Source organism: Chelmon rostratus, chromosome 22, assembly GCF_017976325.1.
Source record: "Chelmon rostratus isolate fCheRos1 chromosome 22, fCheRos1.pri, whole genome shotgun sequence".
Classification (NCBI taxonomy): domain Eukaryota; kingdom Metazoa; phylum Chordata; class Actinopteri; order Chaetodontiformes; family Chaetodontidae; genus Chelmon; species Chelmon rostratus.
In genome coordinates, this window is record NC_055679.1 from 13,185,398 (window position 1) to 13,199,277 (window position 13,880).

Below are 13,880 nucleotides of genomic sequence, written 5' to 3' on the forward strand. Positions count from 1 at the left end.
GAAGTGAATTTATGTTTTTAAAAACAAAAAACAGTTAAACAGTTAGAATTATTCAATGCAGCTGCTCACCTAGAATTACTTAATATGTAATAAACAACATGTAATCCAAAGTACACAATGTTTAACATAGATTGCTGGCACATGTTCTGTGATCTCAAAACTGTAAACATTATTTTTTTTTCTTTTCAACTGTTATATTTCATTTGTCACGTTGTACGGTCGTTGTGAGAGACTCATTGCGAAATTTTCGACACCCATTGAAGGCAGCATTAGCTGGGTTAACGCTATGCTGACGTGTCGTAGCTCTTGCTCCGGAAGAGTTCGCTTGTGCGGTCACGAAGCGGCTCCATTCGCTCCCATTCATTCTGCTCATAAAACCCGGAAATATTTTGACGTGTGTGCATGCATGGCAAAGTGTGTTTCCGGTATAACGTGTGTGTTGATCGGGGTTCAGCCTTTTTCTCTTGGCTTTCAGTAGAGCAGTCACTCACTTCAGAGTCCCAGCTCCCTTACCTGGTCACCCCTTAACGGCGTTATATCTCAAACCGGTGGACATGGCATCTGTTTCGGCACCATCTCAGACAGCCCCTGCTCCGGCTGCTCCCCTGCAAAGAGGAATTGTGAAAATGGTAGGACATGAATATGTGAGCTCACTACGTGAGTGAAGGGGTTCAGCTAGTTAGCTTAGTGAGCCAATTGCTAACGTTAATAAACGTAAACTAAGTGTCAGTTGCCATACAACTTTGACTGAACTTATTTGACGAAATAAATGACAAATGTCTCCTGAATGTCAGTGTTGGCATAACGTCAGTGACAACTGTCACTGACATTTAGCTCACCTGGCTGAAGCAGCATGTCAGCTAACATTAGCTGGTTTGCTACTAAATTTGCTAGCCTGCTAATAAACTGAAGCCATCTGATTTTAGCACATGTTTGCTACCTTGCTAGTTGATGCGAGTAACGTTAACTTACAACAAACAAATAGCAAGATGTCAAAAGTCTACTGTGATGAGACGAACTTGACTTAAATGTACTAATTGCCAAGCTGCTTGGAAATTAGTGCCGTTTAGTAAGTTAACGTGTTAGCTGTAACGTTAACAGATGTTTAGTTTCCCAGCTAACGGCTAGCTAACTATTAGCTACAAACGTTAGCGTTCATTGTCCAGCAAGTGTTGACTTGTGTGAAGAAAGTTCGTGGTCTGCGATGTTGCTGAGCACAGAGTTGACATCGTTTGCGTAGATTGAACCAATTTAAGTTATTGCCTGCTTGTACGCTAGGACTTGCAAACTATCGTCAAAGCTAAATTGAAATGCGCCTTCCCTACATCGTTTCAATTTTTTATGTCCCTCTAAGCCTTTCCGAGAAATGGCATTGTGTCATATTTCTGCGGTTGAAGCACACGCTTTTAACGTTAGGAAATCCAAACTCTGTAGCAGTCAAGCTGGTTAGTGTGTTCCGAGCCCTCAAGTCACACACAGACACTCCTCGGTGTGCTGTTTAAAACTAACCACGGGAAACTGACACGTAGCTACAGCTCTCTTGCCCCTGTAATCTCCCATTCATCTTGGTTGCGTGTAGTCTCTGATCGTCCACCTTCACCTTCTCTGAAGTTAGACTTGGCCTGGCACTTTGTTCAAACGGCAAGTTAACCTCTCGGTTACTCATCTAGAAAAAGTTAACACATTTTCTCAATGTGTGCCAAAGTCTAACGTCTGGAGGGGTGCACAGTATATCTTCATTCTTCTGCATGCTGCTATGACACTTACAAACTGGAACCGTCAGAGTTATCTTGTTGTATAAGTTAATTAGATGTTAGGATTGGTTTGGAAAGTTGCATGCCACTTTTGCTCCTCCTCATCATCATGTACTTAATCAGAGAGCAACACATAATTACACTGCGTTTGAACAAGGGCTGTTTTTAGACCTGTGGTTACTACTGTAAACAGGTAAGCGCCGGGGTCCTCCCTTGAGAATGAAGTGTGTGAGTAGGTTGCACTCCTGTGGGTTTATTAGCAAAGGATTTGAGGGTTTTGTGAAAGAATAATAATGTCATGTCTTAGTGCAGCAAAGTCTGAGTTGTTGCATTGGTTTGAACTCTTTTTCTAACTTTGACGAGGTCTATATTATGATTAGCGTTGATTTATTATGCACATGCTATACACGATTCAGTAAAATAGTAGAATCTTCACTTATGGCCCTCATCTAATAGATCAACTCTGTGCCTTGAGAAAGCAGGCCAGCGAATCAAGCAAGGCCATGTAGTACGCTCCAAGTGGAACTTGGCCCTTTTGTAAACAGAAGGGGAGAGTGCTGCCTCTTTGCCTCTTTTTTCCGTGCCTGGTCAGCGTGTAAAAATTGCAACTGCCCTTCTGCCTAGCCTGTACTTGGAGGAACTGAGTCAGGTAGTGGGGAACGGTGGTGATTTGATGAAAGACTTTATCTTGCCCACATCTTAGATCAACAGCCTGCAGTGATGCTCCCCACAGACACACTGTTGAGTCCGCAGATAAAAGGTGTTTGCTCAGATTCGTGTAAATGCCGTGGTTGTCAAACCCAAGAGTATTTATCTTTTTTTTTTGTACTTAGCTACGTTATCAGATGCTGTGATCTCACCTTGCATTTGAATGACAGCCTGTTACCATGGAAACGTGCAGTATGAAGTTGCTTTTCAGCTCTATGATAGTTTTACAGGCTCCTGTAACACCTCAGATTTTGCTTATTGATAGGTATTAAATATGTTTTGACAACTGATACGATGATCCACACTTAACACATGAGCTTGGATGTGATTCACTAAACTGATGATTTCCTTATTTGCCTGCTTCTGTACTTGTTTATGTGATACCAGTTTCAAATGAATCCTGCATGACCCGCCCATAGTACTAAACCAACTGACACTTGCTGCCATACAAATAACAAATACAGAAGTTTACTGAATACTCCACATCACATGCATTGTCTGAGAGGAAATAGAAACTGAAAGCTACAGGTAATTTCTTCATTCCATACAGGTGACTGGCGTGTTGCTTTCTGGTATTTGTTCTTAGTGTTTGTGGCCTGTGAATTCCACAATATTTTTTGTGATAAATAGATCATAAATGTTTGCCAATATTATCTGCAACGGTGGTTGTTGGCTGTTGATTTAGTCTTGTCGAATTGACGGCCTTTCTTGTCATCTCTCCAGGTCTTGTCGGGCTGTGCCATCATTGTTCGGGGCCAGCCTCGAGGTGGCCCACCCCCGGAGCGTCAGATCAATCTCAGTAATATCCGAGCTGGGGCCATGGCCCGCCGAGCTGCTCAGGGCCAGCCCGACACCAAGGACACCCCCGATGAGGTGAGCATCTCAATCCCATTGTGTTTGTGTTTGTTTATATTTGTTTGTGTTTGGCAAAGGCAGAACAAGGTCCTGCTCAGTATCCCTTCAGCACACACAGTGATATTCCTATTTGAGGGCTGAATGCTGATTTGTGCATCTTTGTTTTTACTCTGTGGAGATTGCTGTGGAATTTTTGTCACATGGCTTTGCTATACTCATTTCCATCTCGCAGCTGTAACATAATTGTTTATGAATTAGTATTCAGACCATGCCTGATTTTTCTGATCACACCTTTAAAAAATTCCATCAATTCATTTATCACAGCCAGATGTTACTGCTGTCTGCTCTGCTGCCGATTTTTAAAAAAATCTCTTCATATCTGAACTTTACATTATAAGAATGTCTGCCCTTTATTTTTGAATACCTTTCCAACTTGGCCTTGACAGACAGTCAGGCCTTTTTTCTTTCATCAGATTTAAAAAGAAGGAAGAACCCATTTAAATCAGTGTACAGAGATAGTTTGCTTTAACCAAGATAACAGCATGTCGAAAAGCATGTTTATTGCAGTTTTTGCTAACATTATAATCACGCTGTTAGTGATTGTTTAGTGGGTACTATTTTCACTTCACTACTGTGCACTGGTATATGTGTCTGGTGTCTGTGAAGAGGCTAAAGGAAACAACCTGCGGTGGCGCCAACAACTGTGATCAGACTGTAATTTAGTAAGAAAATAACACAAGAATACATTAATATTTCTGTATCGCAGCCATGGGCCTTTCAAGCCAGAGAGTTCCTGCGGAAGAAGCTAATCGGCAAAGAAGTGTGCTTCACTGTGGAAATCAAGACTGCTCTGGGCAGGGAGTACGGCATGGTGTACCTGGGGAGAGGTGAGTGGACGGCCACTTCTAAAATCAAAAACTGCTCTGAAAAATGTCCACACGCAGCATATATTGGGAAAAACACTCATAAATGTTTCTGTTCCCTTTATTTTTCACCACTTTATTTTTACCTGTCATGTGAAAATCAGTTACAAAACAGTGGTTACAGCTATAAAATACCATTTTGGGTTATGATCATGCTATCAAAATCTCATGTATATATTGTGCTCAAACAGCATTAGGATTTGTTAAATACCCTATTTCTCAACAGTTTGGTGGTGGTACAGTACTGGAGAGCATTTTCCAGTAAAGTTGTGCAGCTGCAGGTACGATTTAACAGAGAATTGTTTGTAATCAACCGTTAAATCAGCACACCTGCAAAAAGCGATTTTGTACAGTTAAATGGAAATATCGGCACTCATGATTGCCTCCTGTCCATTCCAATTACCCAACCAGAACTAACTGCTGCTGTGTAGCTGGAACCATAGGGGTCTAAAAAAAAGCAGAAATTGGGAGAAAAAAAAAAGAGTACTATTTGTTTTCTGGAGTGTTTGATCGTTTCTTTTCTTTCTCTCTTCCCTCTCGTTTTAGACACAACAGGCGAGAACATTGCTGAGTCTTTGGTGAACGAGGGCCTTGCCACAGTCCGCAGGGAAGGAATCAGAGGGAACAAGTAAGGTTTCTTTTTTCTTTTTTGAAGAGGACTCAAAAAAGTAAACAAATTTACATGAAATTGTGTGTACTGATATACTTTGGACCAATATCACAAACAATATGGGACTGTACCATATGTCATCGTTTCTCTTTGGCATATCTGATTGTTACATATCAGATTCTGTGGTGTGTATCATATTTGTCCTGATCAGCTACGTTAGCATGACTCACCTTGAGTGAGACTGATATCATAAATGCTTTCACTCCAAATTAGCCTGCTCAGTCAGCGTGGTTGAAGTAATTTTGGACGTCAAAGCTGGTTTTGGTTTGCAATCTCTGCACTTTGTTTCAGCGAATTAGGAGAAAATCACTTTTGGCAACATGATGTAATCTGCTTGCTGCAGTTTATAGCAGGACAGAACTGGAGAGATTTACAGATGTCCTCAACTGGTAGACTGCAGAGAATTGAGATAGAGCCATACTGTCCCAGATGGTGGCAGCATTACCCTGCTGCTACAGCGATGTCCCTCTGAAACCCTTTTCTGCCACATTGCCCTTATGCAGTAATCCCCTAAATACACTTGCACACCCTGTGCTATATGACAAAGTACTGTATATCCCTCCCAGTGGCAGGATTTGCACATTATACACATTACAAGCAATTTGACTCACGCTGCTACATTTGTATCTTCCAACACGAGCAGAGATGATGGGAATATTTTGCCACTAATGACCCATGTCAAGCATTTTGTGCAATGGCCCAGAACAAGCACTAATGTAAATGATGCTTTAAGTGTAAGCGGGCATCATTTGGCCAAACTGGGGGCCTCATTACTCAGTTTAGGCCTCCCTCAATTCACTAGCCTCCAATATCATTACCCCTCGTGACCATCCACGTTGATCACACTAACAATGATGTGATCATAATTATGGGGGTTATTGTAATGATGATGACTTTGAACAATGCAGTTAAACGTGTTCAGAAGATGACTGTGGTTTGGGAAATGGGTTCACAGATCTAAGGGCTGGGGCCAGTTCACCAGAGCAGGCTGGGCCGCAGTTGTCTGGGGCTGGTTTTCATTGGTTTATTAGAGCAAGAATGAACACACAGTCACTCTCTCACACATATGCACAAAAAAACTGCTCATAAATTGGATTGGATGCTCACTTCTGTCAATTTATGTATTCAACTTTTTAATATTTTCTGGTGCAGAATGCTGCCTTGACTGCACTGGAATGAAATGCACATATCCAGATTGCTGTGTCTTATCCGCATGTGTTATTTTTTGTTATTTAATTTCAGCTAAATAAAGAAATGTGTAACAATCATGTATCTTGAACACGTAACAGTCACACACAGCTCTTTACACATAAATGGCTTTTATTGTAGTGGCTTGTCTAGTTGTGACCAAATTAATCGAAAGTGTCACAGTGGGACAGAGGATTGACTCCAGGTTAGCTTTGCTGCACAGATACCTTGGTATGGAATTTTTTTAATGCTTTATTTTATAGTGGATTTTCCGATCTGGATTCAGTAACATGTGACAAGCACACAAATTACATATGCGTAAATACATATTTATGTCAAAATCAGCAAAAATGTAAAGAAAAATAAAAAGTACTGCAAGTCAAGAAATAGAAATATATAAATTGAAAATTGCCAATAAAACTTGAAAAACATATTAAAATGTTATGAGAACAATGTATACAATATAACCTTTATTTAAATTATGACCTGTGCAGTTTTGTGCAGGAATATTCACAATATGCAATATTAGAATATTGGAAATGTGCAAGATCCATTATCTAAAAAAGATGTTTGTTATATGGCCATATTTCCACCTGCTCCATATCTAAATGGTTTAGGGTATGTAAATGGTCAACTTTTCCCAATTTCTGTCAAAAATGACTTTTTCTCCCAACTTGTTGCAGCTGTCTGTGTCAGGCAGACTTATATTTATTTAAATCACACAGATGAGTTTTTTTGATTTGCTATCGGAAGCATTTGACTGAGTTTCACTTTAACTTGATCAGGCATAAATGCTGTCCTTGGTGCTGAGCCATGCAGTGATTGGTACGGACGCATTCATTCATTCATCTCCTCAAGTCAGACTTACGTCCCGGTCCCTGTTGCTCAGTTAGTCCACTTTTCTTTAAAAATGCTTCATCAATTCACTGATGTGGAGAGCCTGAAAATTGGTCAGACTCCACAGCATTACACCTCGCCTTTGAAAAATTAAAAGCACAGGCAAGGTGTTTGACCGATTGACTTATACTGTAAAACTCCCACCCACCAGAGCATGGAGACAGACTGTGCTTTGCAAGCCTCCCACCCTCCATTGCTCGTTTTTAACTGGAGTCCCAGAGGAGTGCTGATTGAGGGGTGTACCCTTCCAGTCAAGTACGCTGGGGATCACAACTTCCGACATCCTCTTCAAACTGTACAAAGACAACAGGGAGCTGTAAAGCGACTTGCTGAGGTTCAACATTTTGTTTCTATTTAAAGCAGTTTTGGTTGCACAAGGGAGCCATATGGAGATGAAGGATGTAGCCTACAGCGTGTTAAAATATAAGAGAATTGGAAAGACTTTTTTTCATTGGCCCTTTGTTTCTCCGGTAGTCTTGCTCAGTATTGCACTTTCTTCCCCATCAATATCTGTTTTGATTTGAAGCAGTGTGTTGGTTGGAAGGAGTTGCTGACCTACAAAGAAGCCGTTCTATTTGGAGACATGGATAAGTTCACTATCATCTGCCTCCACACATGAAGTTATTTCTATATCTATACCAATCTCTGCTTGTGAGTTGCTTTTCATTTATTTCTGTGCCTTCACAATGTCTGCTCTCCTTGATTGCATTGTTAGTTTCTCCCACTCTATCTTTGTAGCTTTCCATTCCTGTTTAGCGCTTAAATTCTAAGTAGCTTAAACACAATTGACGTCTTAAAGAAAGGTTCACTATTGTTGCTCAGTAAGCAAGAAACTGTTTCCGTTCAATTTCAAGTTGGTAGCTTAATCAGTGTAGAGGGGAAAGCCAACTTGGTGGCTTTTGGGCACAAGTCCAAAAGCCCAATTAGGAATACACAGCTGGAGAACAGGCTACATGTGTGTTTATGTGTGTTGCATTTTAATTGAGACCCACTTTGTTGCCTCTCCAAGCTCTAGTCACCATCGCTACTCCCATATCATTCGGGCAGCCTTTACTTCTTGGAAAAACAAAAGCCTGTTGGCCATTTGAAGTAATGAATAATTAAAGTTATACAAGGGCCCTCAAAAAGCATTAGGCTGCACAATTTAGAGAGCCAGAATGGAATTAACTGTGGCGTTTGTAGCAGGCTGCGTGGTTGCTTTTGAAGGAGCTGTCAAACACTGTTATTGTCTCTTCACAAAATGCTTGGATACATTTTTTTAAGCACTTATAATCTGGTCATCAGCTGGTTGCCACTAAAACAACAGTGCAGTTTGTCAGGAACAGCACTTTAACAAGGCTGGAGCCTAACCAAACCCTTAATTATACAGTCCTGTTCTTTCAATGAGCACTTGTTTGTACGTGTTGAAGTTAACAACCAATGACAGTTTTTTTTCAGCTACAACTGTTGCTGTAATTTGATGAATTATAATGAACCTAACATGACAGAAGTTAAAGGCCTTTCACATTGGACACAAGTAATTGTCCTTGTAATGCTAATATTTGCCTATAGGGACTTGGCTTTGTGAAGCCCACGTTTGAACACAGCCTGGATAAGAGCAGTTAGGGCATGTTAAAGTTAACAATGGGTGCGAGTCTACAATCAAAAACTTTCTCCTCATTAGGCGCAGCAACTTTCCTTGTCTGACTGGAGTAGAATTAATTGCTTATTTATTATCAACTTATTAACAGGCTGAGCTTGCAGTGTTTTGTATGGTGTATGTATATTTGTCAAGCAGGTTGTCAAAAGAGCTTTATGGCAGTCAAAGACCCTCTTTGTAGATGTGTTTGTAACCTAGTTAATAGCAGCATATTAACTCGAGCTGTCACAGCTTCAGTGCTGCAGTGTTCTTTAACTGCATTTTGGGCTTACACCTTGAAATATGTTATTATCTGGTATAATGGTAATAATAATAAAAAGCCAAATACCACTAATATGCATGTTAACGAGCAGCTAGTAAGTGGTGAATATGTGTATCTTAATATAAAATGTTCTCCATTTTCGTTTTTCAAAAGCTGGTAACAAGCCATCTGTGAACCTTTCTGTATCAGTTTCACTCAGCTGCAGGTTGCAGTAGCAGGCCAGGTTTCATGCTACTTAACTAAATCATGATGTTAGTTTAATAAAGTTACTGAGGAGATTTTTTTTTTGTTTCTTATTTTATGCAGTAAAATTAGTATTTCAATGTCCCAGGCTTGATTAAATGGATTAAGTCAGATGAACTGAACTGGCCATCTTTAAGGTGTTCAGCCTTCAGTTTGTGCCAAAGGAAATTGCCTGGAAAGAGAGGGAAAAAATTGGTGCCATGTTCACAACCTTTTAACATTCATTGGTTGTAAAACAGCAGCAAAAAACTCAAAATGATTCAAGTCAAAGCATCATGCTGTAAGAAGGCTGCACAGCTAGCTTCTGTTCACTGCACACAGCGAGCAACACATTGATTTTGTTACTTTAACAGCTGCGTTTTATAGATCATCCTTTTATTGTGTCTTAAACTTTCCTTTCCTTTTCTTTTCTGTGACCAGTCCAGAGCAGGCCAGACTCTGTGAATTGGAGGACCAGTCTAAGGCTTCCAAGAAGGGCTTGTGGAGTGAGGGTGGCGGCACGCACACTATCCGTGACATGAAGTACACCATAGAGAACCCCCGCAACTTCGTCGACTCCCTGCACCAGAAACCTATCAACGGTAACAAATTTGGGAGGGGCATGCAAACATCCACACTGATGAGCTCGTACAGAGAAACAAAGACACATGGCATATAAAAGCATGCAATATTACATAAGCCTCTATTTTCCTATGAAGGCCTCATTTGCAGCTGTGTCAGAAATCAGCCATTGTAGCTGAAGGTATTTTGTCACCCTTCACCCTTTATTACCCTTCACCGGCTCATTCCTCCAGTCTCATCTCAATTCCTACCCGAGTCGTAATGTGCCACTCAATTCATTTCCAGGCCAGAGTGGCTCAGCTCATTTCACTACCCTTTAATTGAATTGGAAAATGAACAAGGGAAGGTTGTTTCATCCTTTTAGCTCTTGTTCTTACCATTCATGAGAGACAGACGGGCTTGTTTTAAAGTTGGAGGCAGCAATCCAGCAGAAGCCCCTTTTTAAATGTGCACCGAGTTGCTGTGGTTGAAAATCCGAATAGCAATTTCACTCTCATCTGCTTTTGCCGACACACACACACACACACGCACACATGTGTACATACACAAACGTTCTACACAGAAAGGAATATAGAGACTGAAAGAGCCCATCATCAAAATACCATTTAGGCGTGCAATGCCTTTCACACAGGTGACTCACATCCTGTCCAATTTCTTATAGTACTTTAGAGGTCAGGAGCAACATTTGAGTGATATGATTTGAGAAAAAAATATAATTTAATACGTCAAAAGCTTTCCAAATAACCCAACCTTGTCTCAAACCTTGATATGTTGCATATAGCATAGTCAAAACTTTAAAGTGATACTCTAAAGTCGGTCTTTTGAGTATCGAGTACTCATGTCTGTGGGCTGTAAAAGCAAACACTGGCATTATGTTGTTTCTGTCCTCCCAGAGACCAATGGCAGTGATTGGTTTATGTTGGTTAAGATGGATTTCAAAAGGGATGAGTATCAAAATAAGTTTCAATCAACATTTCCTTACCTTTGTTGCTGTGAAAACTTGAAATTCATTGTAGCCAAAATGAATTCACAACATTTTTATGCTATTTGGAAGGAAGTGGCAAACCTTGTTCTAGCCACCTTTTTAGGCCCACAGGCCGCTGAGTGTTTGATTCTGATTTTGATTGATGCATCACTTTAAGTGGTGTACTCAGGCTGCCAAGGAGGCCATAATTTTCTCCTCGATGAGAGGTATCAAAGAGCGACCCTTTACGCCGGGAACACACTGCCTACCTGTGTGCGACCAGTACCTCCTTGAGCTGCTGTGGTTTGCACTGTTGTGTCCACAAAGAAAGCGTTGCTGCTGTGGTGCACGTCACTACCTTTCTACATTGAGTTTGCCTTTAGTAATGGCCATCTATGTTTGACTGTTTCATTTCATTAAAAATTTCAATTATATTGAGTTTGGACAGAAAAGGGATACAGAATACAGACAGTGCTAAAGTTTAAAGTTTATTTTTTTTAGCCAGACTCTTCCATTCCCACCTCTCAGTAAAACACTGGTTGTTTTCAGTGAATCAGGGGGTTTTATCGTTTTGAGTTCAATAAGTGTTGTGCAGAGTATTGCTGAAAAAAGTAATACATGCTGTGAGAATTTGTCCACAATTAAAATAAAAGAAATCAGACAGTCGTTGGTTGGGCCAACTAACCTTTAGCTTTCCTGAAGGAATCACATATTGGGCTGCATTTTCCAATATTATTAGCTTTGTCCAGCCCACAAATAAGCAAGTCTCAACCGAGAACTTAATAACATAACATAATCTGTTCATCGTAATTCGACTTTCTCCCTCAATCGCTTTTACATTCTGCTCTCCTTTTTCCCCCCAGCCATCATCGAGCATGTGCGTGACGGCAGTGTTGTTCGTGCCTTGCTGCTCCCCGACCACTACCTGGTCACTGTCATGCTGTCTGGTGTTAAGGTAAGCATCACTTTCTGCACTGACAGATGTGGTGAAATGTGAAGTGCTGAGCTCATTTGTTAAGTTTGACAAACTGCTGTTTTTAGTTGGGAGTACAGTACAGTGACAATAAATAGAGAGCAAATAAATGAATACACAAATGGCCAACCACGTGTAGATAAAATGGCTGTGAGCTGACAAGCACCCCTGTCTTCCTTCACTTTACTGTCACAAAAACTCTTAATTAAGTAGACAGTCCAGTCTCGTTATGAATATATATACAAAAGAAGACATTAAAACAGTGACGGCTCATTTTTGTCACTCCTCTATGTCTGTATTTGTTCCACCGGTGTCATATCCGCTCCACTAAATTTCCCCATCAATCTCTTTCGCCGAACCTGGGTTTTGCCAATGGGCCACTCAAGATAACTAATCTTTTTCATCTCCCACTTGAAGATATTGCATCCATTTCAAGGTGTTCTTTGTCTCGTTGTTCAAAGGCCTGTCTGCTTGTCTCGCCTGTTGTGTTTATATCTGTTTGGTCTTTTCCCACACTCTAAGGAGAATACAGATAGCATACACAACAAGGTGACATCGGTTAAAAGTGTATAACAGTGGTGCACGGAAAAAACAGATTATATCAAAAGAGAGCGTGGACAAAAAACACCTCCTGGAGGCACTGGTTGACTGCTGGGAATTGCAGACAGAATGTATGCTTCTCTTGCAATGGCGGTTGGACACCTTTTATCGCATTTCCCAGCGCCTGCAAAAACACCCACTGATTGAAGCAGGAGTATTATTGTGCTAATGTGTGTTTTCTTCCTCTCCAGTGTCCCACGTTCAAGCGGGAAGCGGATGGTACAGAGACACCGGAGCCATTCGCAGCAGAGGCCAAATTCTTCACTGAATCCCGCCTTCTGCAGAGAGACGTTCAGATCATCCTGGAGAGCTGCCCCAACCAGATCATACTGGGAACCATCCTTCACCCGGTAAAGACGCAGGAGGTGGCGCCGGTGGTGGACGTGCCTTTAACATTCAGGCTTTCTGTCTTATTAATTGCTCTTTTCTGTTTTCCCCTCTGTGTCAGAACGGCAACATAACAGAACTCCTGCTGAAGGAGGGCTTCGCCCGCTGCGTGGACTGGTCCATGGCTGTCTACACTCAGGGTGCCGAGAAGCTCAGAGCTGCAGAACGGTACGCAGATGTAGACGCACAGAAACATAACAAATTTGTTTGCTAGATGTTTTTGGGAATAGTCGGATAGCGCACAGGTGTTGAAGATACTGAGAATAACACAGGGAAATTTAGGACATTTCTAAAAAGTCTGGATATTTTTCAGTTTAGATGTCGCTCACTGGTTTGATACAAGACATAATGAATAAAGAAAGTGTGTGCAGATTCTTGAGGTAATAAAAATAATTGTGCAAATTGGATACTACACATACAATTTATGCCACCACTACTTGAGGAGAACAATCTATTCTGCTGCAATGATATTCATTCTCTACGATCATTGCAGCAATGACCGTGGGCTCATTACGTTTAAATTCTCTCACTTTAATGAGCTTTTGTAGTTTTATTCAGCCAAGTGGATCATTTTTGGTCACTTGATTAAGCCCTTTATTGTCCTAATATCTGGCTGAAGCTGAGGACTGCCACTAATGATGATGATGTGATTTTGTTCTTGGCCAGATCTGCGAAAGAGCGCAAGGTCCGCATCTGGAAGGACTATGTGGCACCCACAGCCAACTTGGACCAGAAGGACAGGCAATTTGTAGCCAAGGTGAGGTCCTGAAGTGACTTTTCTAGGCCGTGTGCCATTATTGAAGGCACTTCTTCTTTGGCCCCTAACATAATGTCTTTCAATTTGGATCATCATGAAAGCCCTCACTTATCTTTCTACTATAGAGAAAAAGCAGGAGTAGGGTATAAAACTTTCAGCATGACATGCAGACATTATCCAGCATGAACACGACTTGGCTTCAGTGCGAAGGTGGAGGCTGGTCGCTTCCCTTGCCTCCACCACTTGATGTCTACTGCAGCATTTCCAATTTTCTCCCAGCCCTGCCGCAGAGCCACTTTGAGGCTTCTAACAAATTATATCCTCCTGACTCCTCTTATTTTCACATTTGCACCCCCCCCCGCCCCCCACTGAATAAAAATAAAAAAAATAAAAAAAATAAAAATCCCTTCACTACAGGTACTGGGAGGAATGCTTAACAGCAACCTTGAAGCGCTCCCCAGTCAAATTAGGGCCAAATCGCTGGCGTATGCTGCAGCGG

At 41.2% G+C, this 13,880-nt stretch overlaps 1 protein-coding gene across 1 annotated transcript in view; it reads left to right on the forward strand.

Moving 5' to 3' along the window:
• The first annotated feature begins 437 nt into the window (after positions 1-437).
• snd1 (staphylococcal nuclease and tudor domain containing 1) overlaps positions 438-13,880 on the forward strand; it is a 165,756-nt gene continuing 152,313 nt past the window's right edge. Inside the window, exons 1-9 of the mRNA XM_041963789.1 lie at positions 438-629; positions 3,186-3,335; positions 4,084-4,204; positions 4,787-4,868; positions 9,560-9,720; positions 11,528-11,619; positions 12,429-12,587; positions 12,686-12,792; positions 13,291-13,381. Coding sequence (XP_041819723.1) covers positions 555-629; positions 3,186-3,335; positions 4,084-4,204; positions 4,787-4,868; positions 9,560-9,720; positions 11,528-11,619; positions 12,429-12,587; positions 12,686-12,792; positions 13,291-13,381 — 1,038 coding nt within the window. The 5' untranslated portion in view covers positions 438-554. The remainder of the gene's footprint in view (positions 630-3,185; positions 3,336-4,083; positions 4,205-4,786; positions 4,869-9,559; positions 9,721-11,527; positions 11,620-12,428; positions 12,588-12,685; positions 12,793-13,290; positions 13,382-13,880) is intronic.